Raw genomic sequence first — 24,709 nt, 5'->3', positions numbered from 1 at the left:
CATCTGACCTGTGGGGCAAGCAAAAACAAAAACCAAAAACACTTGACACTAAAACAGGAAAATCAATTATTCCAATGTGCATTCTTGAATCATCTACTGGGGGCATTTCCCAAGTAGTACGATTTCCTCTGCATTTGACAATGCTTGACCATTTTTTTGCTCAATGGAAGCTATTGAAATTGCTTTGCTGCTATGCTAATTGTTAATTTTTCTTCTCAACTCTTTAAGTAAATATGTTTTTTGGTCACACATTATAACCTACATGTTAAAAGGTTTGACACAAATAATTTCCCGCAAACGCCAATGCACTGATTTGGCCATTGGACTTTAAATAAGGTTGAACTGTCAACAACCAGATCGGAATTGAATTTTAATATTTCACTATTTAGTGGAGCGTATAAAAGACAAAGATTGAGCCATCGGAGACTGCCACGCTCGTGCGTGTATCGTGCCTTCACTTGTCACAACACACCAAGGTTACCCACGAAGCCCAATACTTCACACCATCTGCTTGACATTTAGCCAGAGCCAGCAGTGAAATCTCACCTCACAGGGCTTCTGGCATATTTGCATTCATATTGTGTTGTTGTGTTTCAAGAGGGCAGAAATAATTGAGCTATTCTCAGCATGTCAGTGCCAAGCATCATCCTCCTGAAGAAGAGTATGTTGAAGAGATTAACTGACAGTCTTGCAGTAGTGCACTCTTGTGAAGAATACATTCCATACTCCGATTCAAGATAATGTACTTCGAGTTTTTAATATATAGACACACTTTAATCAGTATTAAAGGCAGAGGGTTATCTTTTGTAAATGTTATCTCTCTATCTTCCAAAAGGGGGCAGCAGCCTTCTTAAAAAAGTATAAACAGATAAGGAAACCGGAGAGTCACATTTACAGGTCAAATAATCTCTTTGTGTTGACGTGGGCTCTGCCTCTGCTTTCTCAAAAATGCTTCATTTCAGAAGTACTCATCTCACCAATGCTTTTTTTCATGCTTTTTTTTAATGCAGGGATTGTTTTTGTGCCATGACGCTTTAGGATGTTTACTCGGGAGAATGTTTTTGGCACCAAGATGTTTTGAAGCTTTATACTCTGATACATTTCAGGCATTCAATAATTGTAAATGGCTTTTCGTGGCACCTGATATCTTTTTAGAGGTTGATGATCTCACCTGAGGTGCAAGTTTGCTATTCAGGATTTTAGATTTGATCAGCCATGACCTTTTGAACTGCATATTAAAAGAGTAGGACAAAGCTTTTCCACTAATATGTCAGAAGTCGTATGTATTAACCGTTTTTGGCTCACATTTTGGTCGCGCTCTTTTACTAGACAAAGATAGGAAAGTTCTGTTACCCTATCTAAATCTAGTGCATTTGAAGTCCGACTCAATTCCAAGTGACTTTTTGAACTATACTTGAGGTTTCATGGTATCTTTAATTCAATTCACAAGGGTCTGAAGTAAAGCCACGTTTGAATCCTGAATGACAAGATCTCGCACAACACAAACATACTTGTTTAGTCAACCCTCAAAGACATGTTCTGTATTTAATCATTTTTGATGCAAATAGAGTATTTAATATATGTCATGCACACATACAATTCCACAAACACATTAAGGCAGGTTTTAGGTGAAGAAGGGTAAGTAGATAAGGTCAGACTTTGTCATTTATATGATTGTCTTTTCTTCTTCTTCTTTTTTTTTTTTTTACTAGTGCAACACTGCACTTCATCTCCTTTGGAGATTAAAAACAACAGTATTATATATGTGATTTTGCAGTTGTTACAGATGTTACTTTTTTTTCTGGCATTTGGGGCTTAAACAAATGTTAAATGTTTTATGATTTCTTTGGGCTGTTTTGAGCTGCTCTTTGCAAACGGCACATTATCCTCAATAGCTTGTATTATCTGTTAGTGATCATGGATACAGTGACAACAAGTAAATGGTTAAAATTCCTGTTGACAGAAATAATCAGCGGCTATATTTATTTTTAACCCCATCTTTGCCTCTTGGTTGAATCCTTGGATACGAGTTTAAATAGCCACAGTGTAATTTGTCATCTCCCATGGCATCTGTCATGTTTTGCCTCTCATTTTTCAAAAATATAATATGAAATGACAGACTGAGCTTAGTTTAGTAGCGTGTGGTATATTGAGAACACCGTCCAGTGTCATTTTCTTTTATGACATGATGAAGACTCCTGCAGTTTTTTTCAGGCTACATGCTCCTGTTAGACTAAGATTGGATGTCAGGCAGTCAGGACAAGTGATGGAAACAGTGGGAGGTCAAAGTCAGTGGAGGAACACCATAATTACCTCAAGTATACCAGGCAGATGTGGTATAATTATTTTCAATTCATCATACTGTTTTTTAATTGTTTTCCACAGTTATGAAATACCTCCTTGTATTTTGTAGATTGTTCTTGTTCTTCTTTTCGATTAACAGTATCCTCGTTGATGGAGTATTAAAGCCAAAATCTAGCAGAACTGAGCTTCAAGGGAGTTGGGATAAAATAGTGTTATAAGTATTGTTTCTATGGTTTTCCACTTATTCTTCATGTTGATTTCCCATATGGTTTTTTCAACCTTACCCAACTCTCTGCTGCTCTCTGAATCTCTCCAAATCCTCTAGGAAACTGTATTTCTTCGTGTGTGCACGGATGTGTGTATGTTTTATAATTCTTATACTGTAGTACTGTCAATGGGTTAAAAATGAGACATGAATACATTAGAATCTTAATTAATTTATATCTTTTATTTCATGTGAAATAGTTGAGTATAGTCCTCAACTGATTTTTTTAAAATTTAAATTCTAGATTGATACAGATTAATACATGAGAAAATGTGTCTCCATAAAGTAATTTCTTTGGTTCCTAACATATGTGAACAGATGCAGTTCTAGTTATTTACCCTCTGTTGCATTTGAAACTAGGGTTTCTTTAATTTCACCAGCAGTGGTGGATTATTGTTGTATTTTTTTCTAAATCATTAGAAAATAATATTGAACATAAGGTCTATATAAAGTGCTGTGAGTGATAAAATAAAAAAAACAAAAAAGTGTTGATTCAGAAGACCGAACAATGTCCACCTCAGGGTCTGATGGACCATTTTCAGCCCAGCAGGCACAAGAAGGCCAACACAACTAATTGATTTTACAAAAAGAAAACTAGGAAACAGACACAAAAGAGATAAAAAATAGATTTATCAGATTAAAAACAATAAAGCACTACTGGCTGTAAGTAATTCATTCAAAATTAATGTATTTAATTACAGCACAGTCCCTTAAAGGCAGCACGACCATTAAAAAAAAGAGATTGTAATGTTTATTTAACTTTGATGGGTTTACTAGCAGGTTCAATGTTCGACAGGGTTGTTATAGTGTTGTTGACCAGGAAGTAGAAATTAATTAATTCAACTGTGCTTTGTTGTGTGGACAATAAAAATCATTGTGTATTTTGTTATTTATCTGACAATAGCAGCTGTGATAGATTGAGAATCAGAATCAAAAACTTTTATAACCAGTGTTGTAAACACAACATAGGATTTCTTTTGGGTTAACTTTCGTGGTGCAGCCTCCAAGGTTCGCTAATAACACATTTTGTATCACAATGATTTAAGGGAAATTGATTTTTGGAGTGTCTCCCCGACCTCCCTTATAAAATTGTTCGCGCTATTGATCCAAGGGAGGTTTTAAATTAAACGGCAAATGCCTGTTATCTGTCGTCAATAATGTTGAACTGCAGAGCTTTAAGAAATGTCCACAAATTACTGCCATAGTTAGATATGACTGAGCTGGTCAGTAAGTGCCAACATTGGTGCGCTAATAAAGCCTTAACTAACCTTGTTAACTAATGAACAGTCTTTCATACAGTATTCATTAATATGTGGAACATCAAATTCCCGCTGGTGAAAAGACTTAACATCCTAAGCTGGATGGGTTTTGTGTTTTATAGTTGATAAAAATATCAGATTTTAACCCTAACATGGTGGAGAAGTACTCAGAATAAAGTACCAAGTCAAAGAAACTCTTTTATTGGACCAGGCCCGGGGAAAGAGTCCGTAGATGAGCTCCGGTTTGGCTCAGCCTAAAAGCTTGGATCTGCTCTCTTGGGGCCACCTCCAGTGGCAATGATGAGAATCAGCTCCTCTTAATCTCTTTTTCTGAAAAGGGTGAAATGTAGTGTCCAGTTTATAAAGCAGGTCTTAACCTCAATTATATCTTATGGTTCTTAGTCATGAGGTCTCTGTATTGGTCTGTCCTGGGAAAGAACTCTTTCTAAGTGAAAAGGTCAAACAAATTGGGTAGAGTTTTGGGAAGAACAAGATCATGTTTATCAAGAGATATCGGTAGAAAATTAAAGTAGAACTGTCGCAAATTGTGTTGACTCTGACACCTTTTTTGGTGTCTCCTTTATGTCTCCCTGTTGCAAAATCCTGTTTCTTAACGTAATAAAATGGTTCTGATTATGAATAAATCATAGTTTAACCATGTTTTATGAGTATACCAAGTCTTCAGGGTTATTGTGTAATTTGTCTAAATCTTTTGTGCTGTTCTTTGACTGAGGCCTCTGTGCCACTTTCTCCATGTCTCATACTCTTCCCCCTATTCCTGAACAAAGTGACATTTATTAATTAAATATGGTCTAATGCCGCAGGATGTGCTTCCCTTCTCACTATCTCCAGACACTAATAATTACATTGGCATTTAGCTCCGTGATAAGCCGACCCAATGGCCTTCATAAAATGTTCCCTGGGTTTGGTTACTGAGCAAAATATAGACTAATGTGATTGCTGTATCGATCCATGTGCCTGTCTTCTTTTATTTCCTGAAACACAAAATGCGCTCAAATTTTAAAGGTCAATGAAATGAACATTTATGTCTGCAGTTTCAAATTAGTCAAGCTGAAACATTTTCCGTCATTTTAAATTGTCAGAATTGACATTGACACCTTAAAACAACACTAGACTTGATTTGATAACTCCGGTCTTACTTGATACAGGAATAAACATCTTTGCAACCTATGTACTGGGCTTTAAAATGAGTTTTTTTGATCAAATTGGATTAGTTTTACCCCATTTTTTACATGCTAGCATGTGTCTTTCGAAAAAAAACACCACATGTGGTAAAGATCTTACACCAGCACCTTCTCCAAAAAAAAAGGTTTAACTTTTTTGGTTAAACTAATCTAAAGGAACCACACTGCATGATTAATCTAAAACTTACCACCATAATACAGACGACACGCTGTTATACTTGTATGTTGTATTAGTGATGGCTTGATAAGGGCTATCACTACGTAATCCACTACATGTTAACTGTTCTGCAGGAGTTTTGCAGTATTTACATTTTAGGGCTTGCACCCACTCAATAGCAGCTTAATATTTAAAAAGCGACATCAAACTGATGGCATCTCACCCCTACATCGTAAAACAATAATGAAAAATTGAAAGACCCATACAGTAAGTGCATTTGGAGTTAATTGAAATCTAAGCCATTGTTAATCATAACAGTTAGACTAATTCAGCCCACAGTTATTTCATTCTTAGGAATCTAGCAGCTGGATAACAATTGTGCTGTCTTCTCCTGGCATTTGTGCATGCAGTACACATATTCGTATGGTGCTTGTTCCTTAATGTTGCGTGGGAGTGGAACTGCTTTCGTTTATGCGTGGTCTTGGTAATCATCGCTCCATTTGAATGTTTTTGCTGTTTCCACACATTTGCAGAGTGATATGTTTTGCACAAAGCAATATTTTCTTGCCCGGTGGATGTAAGTGGTATTTGTAGAAGCGTGTGTCTAGAACAAGCTGTGTCTACCAGATATCATGCCCCTCACTCTGTCTGTGGCGATATCTTTGCAGGGTCTGCTCCGCCACTGCTGCTAGCTTGATGAATCGTGGTTAGAACTTGTTTATTCTAACTGTTGGGATTTACATCACCCGAGTCTGACCTCTTGACTTCTGCCTTACTTTCCTTCTGCTTATCCTTGTCAAATGTTTGATTTAAATTGGTCAACGCAGTTCAAAACTATTTAAAATATCCTTGCACCTTGATGCACTTAAAACACTTTCTGGCAGACATGAGATATCCTTGGGAAGAGCTGCATGAATAGAAATATTTAAAATTAAGTTAAAAAAAACAGGCTACCTAAATAAGGTAATCTTGCTTTTTATATCTGATGTAATGTTTATTTTCATTCCAAACAATCATGACTCATGCAGTTTTCTTCACTATGTAACCTTGTCTGTGCGCCTGTCTCGGACTGTCAAGTGAACATCAAACTGCCTTACAGAAGTTGGTCTGAGACAGTGTTTTTTCCTTATACTGACGGAGATACTTTGTAAAGTAATAAAACAAAAGCCTGTATCTTGTTTCGTTAACAAACGCAGACGTGAAAAACTTGCAACATTTTAATGTACGACAAAGCCATTCAACTATTTCGACCCCTAAGGGGAGGCAGAAACGCTATTTCAAATACAAGTTATGTCACCTTAGATGGATAGATGGATGATGGATGATGGATGATGGATGGAAAGATGGATAGAAGGATAGAAGGATAGAAGGATAGAAGGATAGAAGGATGGATGGATGATGGATGGATAGATGGATAGATGGATAGATTGATGATGGATGGATAGATGGATGATGGATAGATGTATAGATGGATGATGGATAGATAGATAGAGAAGAAATCCCCCAATGTTCGATCTTGGGGAAGTATGTGTTCAATATACTGTATGTACTGTATATGCAGTGTCACTTAAAATCTATTGTATATTGTGTAAAACAGCTTGCACACAATTAATCTATTATAAATACTCTGCAATAAGCAAAGACCTCTTTAATTTGAAATTAAGTTACATTATTTTAAAAAATATGTCATAATCCAGTTCCAGTACTATCAATCTAAGTAAATGATTATCGTTGTTATGAAAGTTTAATGAGTTCCATCTTCTGTTGAAACTTGGATTTTAAAAAATAATGTAAAAAACGATTTTTCTGACTCACCCACACATTTCAAATGTTGAACTCTCCATGATGCAGTAATTCCCTCATCATGAACATGTTTTGAACTTATTACTCTATAAAGTTCGCCCCGTCTGAAATCTCAGCGAAATAGAGCTTATGTGAGCCAGATGATGAGCTGTGATAAACCTCAATGTTTGACCAATCAAAGCATAGTGGTTATGGTAAACAAGATTTCATCTCCATAAATGATTTGAGTGGGCGGGGCTTAAACAGATTTTTTCTACTGTAAATATTTCAATAAAAAGAGAGTTTTGTACAAACAAAGATATACTGACCATACAATTTAAGTCCAAGATCTGTATAAGACACACTTAAATCAACAACTTAGTGACTAGTTATTTGATTAGATCTTTTAACATTTTTTTGAAAAATTAAATTAATAAAAATTACATATGCCAGGAATATTTATGTATCTCACACCCAAGTTTCTGACCTTGTAAAAGAAAACTGTTTCAACCTTGACCAATAGTGCTGCTCACTTGCTGGTTTTCATAAAAGGTTGCACAAGTCGTGATAATAGTATTTAATATTATTTCAGAGCAGAAGACGGGAAGATTGACATGTGTTCTTGCTTTATTGGAAGAATAAATTACATGGAGTGCTCAACCTGCTTGACTGAATTACATCTCATTTAACAAATTAAGAATACATAAATGGCTACAGGGTCAAGATTTTTATGCTTTGCTTTATACTCTTACATATTCTTTTACACCGGAATTTTTATTGTCAGTAAGTAACAAAGACATGTAACCCATATTTTCTTTCCCTTGGTAAAGCTTTTGTCCTCACCTTGCCTTGAAAAATGTTTCCAGAAATAATTCACTGGAATATGAGGTTTTTCACAGTTACTTCCTGCTTTAATAATTCATGTTTCTAAATTGACTTCATCACCTTTTAAAATATATCACGTTTACCAATCCTTGTGAAATTGACTTTATACAGCCTGACAGAAAGTTTGTATTCCTTTATTTCCTCTCCATAAATTAACATTTTTAAAATGTAATTTTCTCTTTTGATAGCCAATTTGAAAAAGAAAGCATCCTCCATCCCACAGTCTCAAGATGGATGTTACGAGATACTATCCTTTCATTTCCGCTGTTCTAGATAAAAGAGAGGGAGAGGATGAGAAGTGAGGCATATCACTGGGCAGCACTGATTGAGTCCCCTTCCTAAGCCGGTGCCAAATAACCCCCTATGTTGATAAGAAGCAGGTAATTTCCATGGACAAAAACATTGTGGTTCAGATAAAATTGACCAGGCAGTTTACTTTTTCTATCTGTGGCTGCATGAAAGTGTTCTCCTAATCTTTTTACAATTGATGTCGTTAAAATATGGAGCAATTATCACAGAAAAATTGGGTCTGTGATAATGGATACTCCAATGTTATATTCCATTATTTAGCTTTAGTTTAGCTCCAAAGAGAAAAACAAATCCTGAGATTAACAATTATAATCAATTAATCACCCTATTATTTATGTAGCAATACTGTCACTGTTTCTGAGACATGACAAAACTTTGGCTTATACGAATGTATATTCTCAGCATGGATTATGGTGGATAAATGGTTGCTGTGGCGTTTTGGCTATTGTTGGTCTGGCTGTGGGTCGATGCTCTTCTGATGCAGAACAAGAAAGAAGATGACTTTAATTTGTTTAAAAAACACCTTTGGCTTAAAGCTAAGGTAAAATGACCATACCAGATAACATTTTCATATAAAACACTTTTAAAAATATCGTACCATTTTCATTTCAAACAGTCATGACTTTTGTGACAAAACTCCACATGCGGCTCTTGACTTTGCAACTTTTTGATGAAAATGCTTCCAAATTACATAGTTTCCATATTAACCTTTTAATTATACATTCACATTATCTTCTCACTTCAACTAGTGTTTTGAAATAAGTGAGACGTTGAAGTCTCTCCTCAGTTATCCAGAGTACTGGGAATAGATCAGAAGAGTCATAGAGTCATAGAGTCGAGCGCAGGCCCGGTGCATTGATGGCAAATTATGAAAGAAGAGCTGATAAGTTTGAGTACTGACAATTTCAGGAGTTTCAATGTTTAAAGAGTGGTAGTTTTAAAGACTGAAAATGGGTATGTTAAACTAAATAGAAACTTCGGAGATGATAATAGTAGTCTTAACATCCACAATAGGTGTCATTTTTGTTTTGTGCTTGTTTTTTTTTAAATTTAAATATTTAATGAAAGGGTGTCAACCCTGTTTTTTTGCATTCTCAGTTTATCCAAAAAGGCAATCTCTATCTCCACGGATAACTAATAACGGACTAAAGATTAAATAAAATTGAATAGCCACAGGGATCAAATTATGTTTTTTTTTCAAGCTCAAAGGAATTAATTAAGGCCTGTTACCTTACATGTTGCAGGAAGTAATCGATTCAACGATGAAAGATGTAAAAAAAAAAAAAGAAATACTGGTTTAAAAATGGGTGGGGATTTATTTTTTTCATCTCCAGAGTTGCACCAGAGGAATATGATTGAATCATATTTCCCCCTGGACATTGACTCACCAAGTCTCCATTACATTCCTCAGAATAATGATTACTCCTGCTTGAGGAGAGATCCTTCCCGTTTATGTAAATGTTTGTGCATGGAGTTGCAGTGTTTCTCCGAATCATTCCTTTTGAAATGAACATACCTAACCGACATTAATGTATTATTTGAAATTAATCCATCAGCGACCTCAATCCAGAGTGAGCACTCTATGTAAATGGGAAAGTACTTGATATTCTTGTCCTTAATTATTTTTTTTACACTTAACTCCTTCCTTGCAATTCTCAACAGAACTTTCAATGAACTTGTTGTTGTGGTTATTTAAACATTATTTTAAAATTTCAACTATCATTTATTTTTAGAGGCTGAACATCAGAAGCTAAAGGGCAACTAATGTGTTTATTTAAGTGTCTCTTAAATTGATTTTGGACCTCTATTGTACTCGTCAGTATGTGTCTGTTTGTACAATACTCTCTTAAAATTGAAATAGATTTCAGACGAGTAAGAACTTTATAAAGTAATGAGTTCAAAACACGTCATGATGAGGGACTTATTGCATCTTGGAGAGATACTTCAGCATTTCAAATATGTGAGTGAATCAGTAAAGTTTGTTGCTCTTCGATTCAACTTAAACTGAAACTAAAGTACACATTCATATAGGACCAGTTTAGATACTTTTATAATGAGAGTTAGTTGTGTTCCGTCTGTTAAGTGACAAAGCTTAAAGCAACGTACAAAATGTTTTTCATCCTGATGCCATATTTTAATCGCATTCACTAAGGAATGTAATGTTTTTATTATCAAAATGTTGAATCTTCTGCTTCGTAAGATACGGTTTTGATTCACGATTCATGATCAGAATATGGGGTTGGGTTTAGCATCCTGTGGAAATTTCCACAGTGAAACTGTTGACAGCTTTGACCTATTCACTGTGATTCAAAAAGACGGGCTCTAATTGCCCTCTATCAAAATCCTGCACAGTAACTGTTGATGCTGTTAGTATGCTTTAACTGCGTGCCATGTCTCCTGCATAATGTTCTTCCTGGCAATGATCACAGTCGAACACACTATCTGTCTCTTACAGACACACACGGTCAATGTGATTAAACATTGTCCAACTGCGTCAGAAGGGTTTAGAAAATAGACGATTGTTTAGAAAAATATGGTCTCACTGGTAACCAAGCCATGACCACATCCTGCCAATGTACAGTCATCACCAAGAAATGTATATTATATGACTATACAAGGGAAACTCAATTATTATTGGTCACTAGAAGTTCAGCCCCTAAATGTTTTCATTATTAAATATCTGTTAAAAGGATAAACTGAGTTATGAGACAAGCATTTCATCAAGTTGTCAGTTGCAAGAGCATCCTGAAACGTCTTCACATTTCACAATTTGTACTTAAAAAGACGGCCAATAATGCTTATTTCTGAATAAGAGGTTGAAGATATTTGCATTGCAAAAGTACTTATGTGGTAATCTGTGTTCAGCAGAATTGAAACTGAATTTTGTAGCTGTTAGTGGTACATTCCCCGTGCATTAAATGGACCCCCACTGGTCTCCATGTCGCCGCACTCTTATAGAGGTCTAAGCAAAACTGACATCAAGAACATTTGATGAAGTCTCCGCCTTGCTACCGCAGCACTTTCCCCCTCATCCTTTTTTTGGAGCAAAGCTAACTTTGGTGAATATTTCATGGGGGCATATTGCCTCAGTTTCACTGTGTTGAGCAGAAGGAGCAACATGGGATGATGGCTGACAGGACCTCACGCATCTGCCAACGTCCGTGAGGAGACAGCCTTTCATTTTGTTCAGACTTGCTGACATCCCTTTTTTTATACTCATTTTGTATTCCTTCCGTCACTGACAAAAGATCCGTCAGCCACAAAAATGTTGATCATCCTTATCTAAGAAGAAACTACAGAATGTCTTCCTTTCCAAGAAAATAAAACATATGGATGACAATATGTTTCACCAGTAAATACAGCATTACCCCCATGATCCTCATAAATTTAGATCTAAAGATAATAAGTGTTATTCTCAATTTTGATTCAAGCTCTGGACATATTTCAAAGAAATCTTGCTGGCTTTTTTATTATGTTTATTTACTTTGTTGACTTGCATATACAGTACATTTACCACTATGAACACATAAGTAAACTGTTTTTCAAACAGATTTGAATTAGTTTGACTTTTCATTGGTCACTTGGTACTTTATTTTCAATTAAGTTGAATTAAAATTAATAAAGAAAGAACTATTTGGTCAGTACACGAATCTAGAGAGGAAATAAATACATATTTTGGGTAAAATGTCTTGTGTAGTCCAATTTGATTTTGAACAGTTAATAATTGGTAAAACTAATCAGAAGTGATTCAAAATTTGCAATGCACTACATCCTGGGACAATGGCATCATGATGTACTGTACGAAAACAAAACTTATGAACTGTTTTGGTTCTTCATGGTCTCTCAGAAAAGTTTAAACCCAAAATAACAAGATACAACAAGGACTAAAAACCTTCTAATGAATACATTATTTAAGTTAAAACATTTGGTGAGAAAACATCTTAGCCAAGGAGCTAATAACAGCAGACTTTATAAAACCATGATAAACAATTGCATTGTCTCACTTAAAAAACTAACATGTCGTCATTGACCCCTTTGGCTTCTGTTCCTTTTTTGGTCACCACAATCACATTAAAATATATTTAAGCGACTTCACTGTGATTTTACAGGACCTGGCCAGCAGCTCCAAAAACAAGCAATAAGAGAACGAGAAATTATATTCATAGATACAGTTGAAATGACTAAATATACAGAAAGTTAAATTGAAATATTATCCTTTTTTTTTTTTGGGAATCCGTTTACAAATGAACCAACACAAACAATTGCATCCACTCCGATAATGTCTCTGTGAGGGAACAGTGATGCTGAACCAGTGGTTTCAGCCTGGGAAATGATAACCGCTAGTTTCTTTCAGCTCCGCTCTTACAATAATACATACCATATTTCAGGAGCTCCAATAATCGCCCTTCTTTTATTTCATAGCACACTTCATTTGCCTCAGCGACATTCAATTTCAGGGAGTAATGACAAAACACTGCCTCTTCATGCTGCTTAAAATGACTTGACAACACGCACTAGTGAATTGACTGCGGCGGTGGCTGTATGCCGTTGCCCTTCTCCACATTGTTATTTAAACAGCGGCGCTTGGTTGACTTCCTGCAGCTCCCCGCAATGCCTCGCTGATGCTGACGAGCAGCTGAATAGTGTCACTGTAAGCCAGGACGGCTCTGTTGTGACAACAGCGGTTTGATGTAGGAGTGGTACTCCTCGGCTGCCATGTTCTCCCCTTCTGCTCTTTTACTTTCTTGTTCCCGCTCTGTCTGGTTGGCACCACTGTCACACATCGAGGAAGCCAACTGGCATGACCTGAAAGTGTGACAGCGACATGCAAGCTGCTGTTTCCCGTGCTGCTGAATCCCGTCCAAGAGGCATCAGCACATGCATAGAAAAGTTGAGGTTTTTTTTCTGGATTAAACAATTCTAATTGGCTTCTTTTATTCACCTAGTCGCTTGGATTTGCCATATGTTCCTGGATGTGTTGCTGGCTCCTGACTTTGATGTCAAGCTGGCATTATCACCTGGCTCTTCTGTTTCTATGCAACAACCTAATGCAAATCCTGAAAGCACTAGAGGATATTGTGCTGTATTCATAAAAGCTGGAATATTGCAATCTTTTTTTATAAGAAGAATAAACAATTTTTACACTAAGAATGCAACCGTAAACACAACTATAAATTTGAGTGTCAGTAAAACAGTAAATTCCAAAGAATTGCATATTTATTGCATTTATTTTGAAGATTGAAAATCGAAAGTTGTTGTTCTTTCTTTTTTTAGCAAAGAAGTTTGTAAGCGTTTTAATATTTGTTAGCTTTAAATCTTCACTTTTTATACTTGAATATGTAGGATCCAATATCTTCAATTATTTTAAATGGTGAGTTAATCAGATATTATGATGCAATTGCAAGAAATTCAAGTAGTAACATTACATAGCAACCTGGACTAGCATGTTGACAGAGCAGCGTGTGGATTTGGTTACCAAAAAGACTAAAGAAAATGAAGCTTGACTGTTGAAGGATTTTTATTAGATGTATTTTTTTAAAAGATGAATAATATTTCAGTGCAGCTGTTGCCAGACAGGAGATGACTTTAAACAGGTCTGTACTATTCAACTTTGCTTATAAAGTTGGTAAAAGTGAGCAAACAAATGCAACAGATTGCACTTTGAAAGTAAAGGTTTTTTTTTTTTCATATTATAAGACATTTTTACTTTCCTTTTAGTTTATCCACCCTGATGGCAGAATACAAATTCTGCTACTTTGCCTTGAGTGAGTAAATATTATCCATCTCGAGGCTAATTTTAATCAGACTCTGCCACTGACACTCTTGTTGCCTCAGGGATCTTGGAACATTAATAGTAACTGAACAGACTTGTGGGAAGATATACAGCAGATGGGGGCATTGATAAGGGCCATGGAATCAAAACACTTTCACCATGCATACAGTAGTGTTGCTTAGTCAAAGCTCAGACCAGCTTTGGGTTTAACATTTGAAGTCGGGTGTGCGTTCTCGTGGGGGGTAGGTAGAGTTCATGAAGAACTAAGGGAACAAACCTATGAATGGGGTTTGGTGTGGAAGAGAGGCCAGGTGCTCTCAGGTGAGCAATGAAAATACTGATGCTGAGTATTGAATATTGCAGATGGCTTTGAGTCCAATTAATGTTAAGGCAGCTAAGGTCAATGTTACAGCATTAATAAAAATGTTCTCAGAGAAAAAGGCCAATTTTTTTTTTTTTGTAATTCTAAGCCTTCTGAAGAATCTCAGTGTAATTAATTTACAAGAAAACATGGCTAAGTCAGATGATATCAAATATTTTGGAATGTACAGTACATTCCCTGATAGTGTGGCAAATCATGATTTAATTATGTGTTATTTTATTCTGGTAACATTTTGAGACAGGTGTATTTTATCCAGTTAAGGTATTTAAAGCGAGAGGACTAGTCTGTGGGTTTGGTTTGTAGGGGATAAAACCATATTATTATCATTATTACATTATTATTAAGACACATAGGTTTGAAAGTGCATCGTGTTGTAATGTAAATGTGAACCACTCTTAAAGTCATTCTTTATATCCCATTATAATATTGCAATACAGCTAACTTGTTTTCTTTAGTTTGTATAAAAACATTTCAACATATTCAAGTTTAAAATTTGACCTAATCAAATTATCGTATATTCCCAGGTCTGCCTTGTACTGAATCTTCTCTTGAATCCAATTTAGATTCTTAATAATTGAGTTTTCATCTGTTGTATCATGTATCAGCAAGTACAGTATGTCTTTATTTCAGGAGTTTTGGTCGGAGTTTGTCATTTGTTTTGCTGGAATGAGTGCCTGGAAAACAAAGAAGAATACTGTTTAAAAATAGGTCATGCATCGGATGAATGAGATTATGCTGCTCAATATTCAGCATGGTATTGAAATGCAATCTTTCATTTTTAGTTGGAGTTTGGAAATAACTGGCTTTTTCAAGCAGACTAAACAGACACAATTATGATCAAGTTGGTGCTTGAAGAGGAAAGCTATTCAGAACGACATACTCGAGTTGAGCAGCAGTGATTAGAAAACGTAAGTAAAAGGCATGATAAATAACCTCTTGTGATTGACTTAAAAACGTCCTCTCAGAAAACCTATTTGGTTCAAATTAATCTAAAGACGTTTATTTGTTAGAAGAGCCATGACTCACTCCGTCACCATCCCCGCTGTGAGCCGCAGATACAGAAGAGGAAAGTGCCAGAAGCCATGTGTGGGATCAGAAAAAGAAAACCACTCAGGGCATCTTTGTCCTCTGTTTGAACAGCGCTGCCGAGTGGGAAAGGGGGGCAGAAAGACGATGGGAGGGGGAAGTCAGGGAAGAGTAGATGTGAGAGAAGTTTCACGCAGCTGGCCAGCCTAAGGCCTTAAAAATGTGGCGCTTTCTTCATTGCAGCGTCACCAACGATCTATTTTGTTCCTGTCACTGTTACCTCTCACAGAGTAGACTTTCTGTCTCACAGGCATGATTGAATGTTTACAAGGAAGGCAGTTTAATTCAGCCCGGTGTTTGTTGGGTCAGAAAAGATGTGTCACGTGTCCAACGGGTCTATAAATATTTGATATATTTTTTTCTGCCTCACCTATCTTTGTAGGATTCCAAACTATATTCAGCATTGTTTTGACTAAACAGTCAAAATACATACATTTATATTATATTCATATGTGCTTCCGCGGATACTTTGATGGGGTGTCATAACACTATTATTCATACTTGGACATGTGATTGTCAAACTTCTTTCCAGGAATTATTTATTCTGATGAAGTTAGGCCAATCATCATCTTCTAAAAACAGCACATATTTAAACATACTCAATATAATCTTTGATTTATGCTATTGTTTGTCTCTATCAACCACAAACCTTCATTTGTGAGATGAAAGTCTGTTTAGATTTCCTCAATGTCGGTCTTTTTAAACGTTGCATTAGCATTACTGTCCAAAGGCCCTTCTTTGAGCTCCGCAGACGGTCCAAACTAGTTCCATTAAACCTTGGGCCTCTGAATGTCATCAGTCATAAAGGCTGCATACATAATATCCCCATTAACCCTAGAACAGGACCTCGGCACAGCTGAAATGTGAGTGTTACATTTGTCCAGCAGCTTCTTTTCAAATAGACTAAGCATACATCTAGACTGAGAATTTAGGCTTGCTTTCTGTTTTTGCAGTTTGTTGCACATATCAATTATTTCATGATAAGGCACAACATGTGGTCAAGGTAAAAATGGTGTTTTTTATAACAGAAAAAGATTGTAAGTGAGATTCATTTTGCCATATCATGAAAGCCCTTGAGACATTTCATTAGTTATACTGTAAGAATTTTCTCCTGGTCTTTCCTTCACTGTGGCTTTTTTCATATTTGTGGAATATATTGCATCAGCTCCCTGGATGTAAATTGCGATGGCCCTGAGAGCTTTTAGTCATTTATTTTGATTAGTGTTGTATTTATAGGATGCTTTCCTTAGCTGAGTCGCCTGGGAAGATCGACTAGCGAGAATGTAAAAGTAGGGGAGCAGAATCGAACATATTTAAAAGTTATGAACTCTTTTGTGTATCTATGTACTTGTCTATTTCAATTTTTTTTTTTCAGCCTTCTGTTGCACATGATCATTTATTCACGTTTATATTTTTGCTCCTAAACCACTGATAGAATTGATAGGAAATCAGAATCTAAGAGGACGCTGGACATTTTTCTTATTGACAAGGAAGAAAACATTGTGTTTTTATTAGTGATTATACTGGTTTACAAGTATCTGCTCGTTAAACTATTATATGAACAAACGGCTTAGCTTTGGATGAAAAGCTAATATCAGTCCCAATACAAAAAAACCCCAATAAATCATTGCAATTGATTTTTTTGGTTGATTTGTTAGGGCAGGAACAGCAAAACCCACTTTTAAGACACCCTCTGTGTAAACTCATTGTCACACAATAAATACTGAACCTTTACTGTGTTGCTTTTTGGCAAGTATTGTCTACATCGTGTATTTTGTTGCCACACAGTTAAATAAGAGATACGCACAGAGTTGGGCTCTCTCTTGATTCTCCAACACCAGAACTTTTATTTACTTTGGACAGGAACCGCATATTTCAGTTAAGAACCTGTTACTAACCTCAAACCATGAATTATGTGTCTATGGACTGTGAAGGCGTGGCTTTTGCAATCTGAACTCAAATGTTGCTTGCTCAACATAGTTTTTTAAATGAACCTTGATAACAAGAGTAAGAGTAGTTAATAAATCATAATCAGAAAATGGTTTTATTGCCAGTGATATAGGAACAAAATAGGAATCTTATGTATAGCAGAAATAATTGGTTCGTTCAGATTGTGTCTCCAGGGTCCCAGCTGATGGATCAGTGCAATTATTCCAACACTCCACCAAGAGGACCACAGTCCAGCAAGAGCACGGTAACAAGCTATGGTAAATAAAAGGAGTTAGTACTGCCTTTGGTCATAATTGCTGCCATGAGACCTAAGGGAAATGACTTGGTAGCGAAAGATGACAGAACATAAGAGGAGGAAGAACAGTTAAGAGGATCGTGTGAAAAAGAAGAGCTGAGTCTTGGGTAGGGAGTTTGTAGGGAGGATGTTTAATGAAGATGGACCAATATTAAGAACGTGAGATTCAATTTCACAGTAAAGAAACTCGTACTGACTCATGAAAATATATCAATCAAGTCAAACCAAACACCTTATAGAAAACTGGTAAGGTCTAACTGAGTCACCAGAGCACTGGAAAGGACTTCCCACACCTCCGTGTTCACAACTTGGACTCAAATGATCACACTATCGGCAAAGAAGAAAGCAACAAATAAACTAAAAGAAGAGTATATGGGAGAATTAACATAAGAGGCAAGGCAGAGCAACTACTGTTCCTAACGTCAGTTTGGCTCACAAGTGCACACATCGACAATGTGACTGACAAGCGGGACACATAAACCGAAGGAACATGTGACATCCGACTAATTTGTTATTTTAGATGTGCATCATAAAGAATATATTTAAAGACAACCTTATTTATTTTCGTGTCTAAACAAGAAGGAGCTGTCTCGCCTGCAGATAATACAAAACTCTGCAGCAAGAATTCTAACCTCCTCTAGTAGAAGAACTCACATTTCCCCAATCCTGAAAACTCTCCATTGGTTGCCAGTTTCTTTGAGGATCAATTTTTCCACCTTCACATCAGTGATCTGATCCAACCTTACACCCCAGCTCGGGCTCTGAGGTCTGTGGATCAGACTCTACTTATGGTTCCTGAACACGCTTCCGGACCAGAGAAGAGAAATCGTTCCAGGCTGTTGCTCATAAGATTTGAAATGATCTTCCTCTCTCTCCGTGTTTGATGGATCTACTGACTCCTTCAAGAAACATCTTAAGACATTTTTATTTGTACAGCCTTTTTCCTAATTTTCTGGGGCTCCTGTGTTTGTGTCTATGTTGTAATTGCCTTTTAGAGTTTTTAAATCCATATGTATTTTTAACTGTGTATTGGTTTAGATTGTTCAAGCGCTTTTTGAATTTTTTGAAAGGAAGACTTGAATTAAGGATCAGCACCGACACTCACATATTCTACAATCATATTGCAACTGTTTCTGTCCTATGTTGCTACAGTTTGGTTTCATCATATTAACATATAGAATATGTTTATATACATTTATTTATAACATATTTTGCAACTAGGCTCTGTATGGTCACCAAAAACTAGAAGTGTTGAAACACAACAAAGGTCATCATGAAAACTGCAAAGAAGATGATTAATCAGGTATACGAATGAGAACAAGAAGATGAGGATGAGGTACAGAAGAGAAGAGTATTGGAAAAAATAAACATGAAAAGATGAAGTGAGATAAGCAGAGAGATGAGGGGATTAGGATTTCATGGGGCAGAAAGAGAAGAACTTAAGGCAGGGTTTACAGTGAAATTGTTTAAATGACATCAAAGGAGAGTTTTATCTTATCAGGTAAAACCAATAATGAGCAGGTGGTTGAGTTGGTCTATAACAATAATGGTCATTTATTTTCTTCGAGCGTGAGGTGGTAAATATTTAGGAACTAATAAACATAGACAAGGATACAGATAAGACACCCGATTGAGGTTTAGTAAAGTGGAAGATAGTCTTTGTAAAAAGTTTGTAATATATACACACATTCCTTAAGTATGAGTTTGTTTACTATAACTACAAATGACGATGGACGGAGAAGAGGTGAGGAAAACGGATGATCAAGTATTTGGAATCATACATACAAAGAGATGAACAGAGATTTAGACAAGTGATGAAGGGAGTGCGAGTGGGTTGGAATAGGTGGAGATGACTGACTGGAGAGTCTACAGGGTGCTTTATAGGTACAGAAGTGAGGTCTGTCATGTTGTATTGTTATGAGACAGTAGTTCTGGCACAAGGACAGGAAGAACAGATAGAAGAGGCATGGATAAAGATATTTTTTTAAATAGTTAAGAACAGGGGTACCCAAACTTCACCATGCCAAGCCCCCCCATACACCATTAGACCATCTTTGCGAAACACAGCGAATGATTCAAACTGTATAAATAAACCAACTTTAAGAATATATTTCTTTACTTTGATCTATTTTAATGTTCATGATTTAAGTATTTCTGGTAATCACACCTGTTTTCATTTTGGCTGTAACTTGGCCATACTCGATCTTTCCGAATTTTAGATGGCCACAAGATCCTACCTTTTTTTTAAGACATGGCAGGGCTGTTGGTCTGCTTCTTGTGAATTATAGCTCAGAAACCTGTTATTTTCGTGCTTAGCAGCTACCTACAAATGACCGACAAATGTTCAGGGAAAATAGTTAAAAATTATGCATTTTATTTTATATTCCATTATTCTCATCCCTCCCAATTCTTGAGCCCCCTTAGCGTCCCCTGGCGGCCCAAGAGCTCGAGACTGGTCTAGTTTCTAGCTTGATGGAACAACAATGTCCTCTGTTTACTGTTCAGTTATGTTCTGTGTGATTGTATCACTAACACTATCAGATTAACTTTCTCTCAAGCGTTTGCTGACTGAGTTCTTTAAGTAATTCAACATTGTAACCAAGACAGGTTGCCAGTGCACATTCAATCTATCTTAACTTGTTTACGTGGCAAGAAACAAGGTGGCCCTCAGGCTCTGGTCGACTGTGTAAGCGGAACCCAGAATATCATTTTGAGGAAATCTCTTATTTTTTTTATTTATTTCGCTGTTCTATTTTATTTGCTCAATGATTAAACTGGATTTTGAGCATTCATATTGAAGCACATCTAGGAACCCTGGGTGGATTATCTTATCAATATTTCACTGTCATATTAGTCAGATGATATCGAGAAATCCCCTGAATAAAACTCAAATGTTCCTGAATAAATGTTTAATCGTGGAGAGACAAATTAAAGAGTTGTGTCAGTCTCCAGTGTGACCTAAAACTGAGCAGCAGTTTGTAGCCATGTTGTCTTTCATCATTAAACTGTGGTTGAAAGGCTCCGGGGAGCCCCCTAGAGCAAAGATGGAAGCTTCTCTTTTACAACATCAAGTCCCTGGAATACTACTGGGAGGCACAAGAGACACTTGATTTGGAAAAATACTGCAAAAGTGCTTTGTCTCAGTCACTCACTATTGCTCTTTTGTGTGATTTGTACCTTACAACATAGTTAAGATCTTATGTTAGCCAAGATCTTTGACCTTGTTTTCTCTTTTCTTCTATGCTCTTGTAGATCAAAGGAACAGCGGGAAGTCGTGTAGGTGAAGATCCTCATTTAAAAGCCGCTGACGAAGGTAAGTTATGAAGGCAGTTCCACAGTCTGGTTAATTCTTATTGAAAATGGCAGTACATTTAATCGTCCAAGGCAATGGAGCATTTTTGGCCGTCGGTAAAGATCTTTTAGTTGCTGCTGTTAAAAGGATTGACTGTTAATCCTTTCACTTTAATTCATTTTGAACTTGATTAGTGTGCAGACGCAGCTCAGCGGGGTGCCCCGAGAGCCTCAATGTATGATTTTGAAGCTTCAGTGCATTTGATTAAGATGTTTGGAATTTTAGGATACAAGTTTATACAAATATTATTTCATATAAAGTTAAGCAAAACAAACGTCAAGCTTATAACAAACTATCACATCTTCAATTTATTGAAAATTAGTGTTTTTTAAATTGCATGGTTATGCCCTGCGACAGACTGGCATTCTTTCCAGGGTCTCCCCTGCCTCTATGCACTATGATACTGGGATAGGCTCAAGTCTCCCCGTGACCCTGACCCCATGGTAAAGCGGTTGACAATGAATGAATGAATTACAATTGAATTGTTCAGGTTTGTGTTCAAACTTCATGAAGATTGTTTTTATTTAATTATGGTTCAACAAATAATTTGTATTTATTTTCTAATCCTTATATGATTTATTTAATTTTGTTTACAAACACTACTTGGTTGATGAAGCTTCATGAAGCAGTCTTATTATTTTCCACAGCCCACTAGATGGCACTCTTGGACTATACTCTTGAATCTATTGCTTTGATCTGTCTTTCCATTCCATGGAGAACTTTCAGGTACTGAGGTCATTAGTAGCAAGTTCATGTTATTCATGCAAAGGGTCATGGGATAGCTTGCCTTCCGTGATTATCATCTCCATCTCTGAGCTGACTTGAAGCAAAGTGCAAATGTTAAGCACATTTTTGTTCTTTCCTTAACAGTCCCTTAAATGGCAGCTAATGTGAAAACCCAACTTTCCTGACTCACTCAAATGTTAAAATCTCCCTCTTCAAGATGCAGTAACTCCTTCATCATGACAATGTTTTGAATGTATTACTTTATAAAGATCTCCCCTGTCTTAAATCTCGTCGAGCTAGAGGTTTATATAAACCGATTGCCATCTAATAATGTCGTAATAACGTCCCGGTGTAGGTACAATTTGGGTCCCCCCACTTTCTACGTGATGACGTCACACGCTGCATATGCAAACGTCTCTTTAAAATATTTTTTATGGGTTAAAGAAACATCAACAGAACGTTTACATGATACTATTTACCACATAAAACATTTATATCGACAAGAAGACGATCTTCGTCAACCCGATCACTTTCCGTTCCTTCATTTCCTGGTCTGACGATATGTGTGACTTTGACACCAAAGTGCCCGCGCTACATGTGACGAAGCCACTGATTGGCTGACGCCGTTTTACTAATAATAACGCACAACTGTACAATGCAATACAAACATTCGAGTTCCGAAATAATTTGCTTTTTAAATAACAAAAATGGTAGAATATTCCCCTTTCTATAACTCATTCTACCTGTCTGAAGTTCGTATCAGAAACACCTTAGTAATTATTTAGCTTTCGTCTCGACTTTTTTCCCTTGATTTAAATCAATTATTAAATGTATTTATGCCCACTTTATTGAACGACTAATTGTATCTTTATTTAATGTGTTCCATTTGTATAATGTAACACTACAGGCAATAAACATTTTATAATTTTCATGATATTATTGTGATTTGTTCTCTTAACCAAAACGTATGTAATATATGAGGGTTTTATGGTCTTAAGTGTAACATTAAAGTAGCCAATCAATCCTGATGCTCGGCCAATCACAGCAGAGTGGGTGTGGTTATGGACAGTTTATCGCCCAATAAAAAAAGTGTTTTCAGTGGGCATTTCAATGAAAAGACAGTTTTGTACAAACAGACACACACTGACGAATACAATAGAGGTCCAAGATCAATTTAGCACACACTTAAATCGACACATTAGTTGACCTTTGAGAAATGGCAGAGAAATAACTATGTGTTTAAGATAATAATAGTCCATTGGTGAGCATTCACTCCATTTTTTTGGACAAAAAACATAGACAAAACGGACAAAGGAAAAAAGGAAAAAGTCATAATAAATGTAAAGAAAAATGTATATCTAAGGATAGTTTAATTTGAAAAACAAAATGTAGTTGGCCAGCACTGTCAGAAACATTTTCCACATGAGATGAATTAGAAAGTCTAACTGCAGTCGAGGTTTTAGAAGAAGCCTTTCATTTCTCAGCTTAGAAGTAACAGCTCAGTCATGCGAGCTATATGTTGCGTGTACCACCTGCATCTTCTCTATGGCTGTAGTATTAAGCAAACCTCAGGGAAATGCACGTAGCATGTGCAGGCTTGTGTGTGTTTTCAAGTTGATGCCCCTGGTTTATCCCTCCTCACAACGGCAGCATATTAACCAGCTCTGGCTGCTAGTGCGAGGCCCAGGTATTTATGGCGGGAATTAAAAGCGCAGTGAAGCCTGCGTCACACTCCAGCCAGAGATTTACAGCATACCTGACAGAGACAATGAATGAAAGAAATACCCAGGCTCAATTTGTATAGGCGTTTAGAGAATGTCTGTTGTGCTTGCTCCCGAAGGATTGTGCTTCTCCTGTGTGTACGATCACCTCCTGCTGCGTGAGAATGTGTCTGCCAGTGCCTGCCTGTGTGTGTGTGTGTGTGTGTGTTTTTCTTGTGCGTATGCAGGCGAGTGTGTGCACACTGAGCCCGCCTGCTCTGAAACACCAGCAACAGATAACAGATGGTCCCCCTGCATTAGAAGTGTTTTATATCCCTGCGGAAGCCAGATATGTCAAAAATAAGCATGTGCAACATTAGTCATTTGGAATATTCATGCCCCTGCCGTCCAATGGTTCCCTTTTCTCAGCCAAAATACCAGCAGCCTAATTCTCTAAAGGAAATGCAGAGAGGAGAAAACAGCAGTCATCAGCTGAACTGATGGTGGAGAAGGTACAGACCTACATGTGCTATAGTTTCTTCAGAACTGTAATCAAAAAGCAAGCACAATCTGCTGCCGTGTTCGTAATAACTTATACTTACACTTTGTTATACAAAGTACACTTTACCCATTTACAAGCAAGATTAATCTTCCCACAGTGCTTTAAACACAGTATACCTTATATGGACAGGCGTCTTGGTGACATGATCAGGAAGATGCAATAAGGTGAAGATTATCCATGGTATAATAGCACCTATAATTCATTTGTAGCTAACAGAACATCAACAGTAGGTGAAGTTAAACTATGTGGAGGTTGACTGGTATAACTTACATTCTAGTTTTTGATCATCTAATATGAAAGTTATAATACTATTTGTCTTTGTTGTCTCTCTCAGAAATTTCACATTAAATTCATATCATTGAGAGATAAGTAAGTAAGTAATTTTTATTTATATAGCGCTTTTCCAGACCAGGGTCTCAAAGCGCTTAAACAATCAAAACAATATTCAATAAAGTATATACTCTAAAGGGCAAGATAAAACTGATTACACAACAGGAGTTCGAGAAAATCAAGGAAAAGCCTGAACAAATAAAAACGTCTTAAGATGTTTCTTGAAGGAGTCAGTAGGAAATGACCTTTCCACAGCCTCAATGATCCCAGTATATGGTTCATAGTCGTATGTGACAACATACCACTTTCCCTAAAGGTATTCAGTGACATCTTGCCCTGGACAGAGTCCCATCACAACTGGAGCTTAAGGTGCAATGACTCTCTCGT

The 24,709-nt window shown here is 36.6% G+C and overlaps 1 protein-coding gene across 2 annotated transcripts in view; it reads left to right on the top strand.

Annotated features, from left to right (window-relative positions):
- LOC148082308 (glucosidase 2 subunit beta-like) overlaps positions 1 to 24,709 on the top strand; it is a 116,401-nt gene that overhangs the window by 19,062 nt on the left and 72,630 nt on the right. For both annotated transcript variants that reach the window (XM_087789470.1, XM_087789469.1), the window contains exon 9: positions 20,905 to 20,965. In XM_087789470.1, the coding sequence (XP_087645596.1) occupies positions 20,905 to 20,965 (61 nt within the window). The remainder of the gene's footprint in view (positions 1 to 20,904; positions 20,966 to 24,709) is intronic.

The sequence above is a fragment of the Callionymus lyra genome, chromosome 4, assembly GCF_982586985.1.
Source record: "Callionymus lyra chromosome 4, fCalLyr1.hap1.1, whole genome shotgun sequence".
NCBI lineage: Eukaryota > Metazoa > Chordata > Actinopteri > Syngnathiformes > Callionymidae > Callionymus > Callionymus lyra.
Note: the sequence above shows the minus strand (reverse complement) of the source record. Positions and strands in the feature narration are given on the sequence as shown.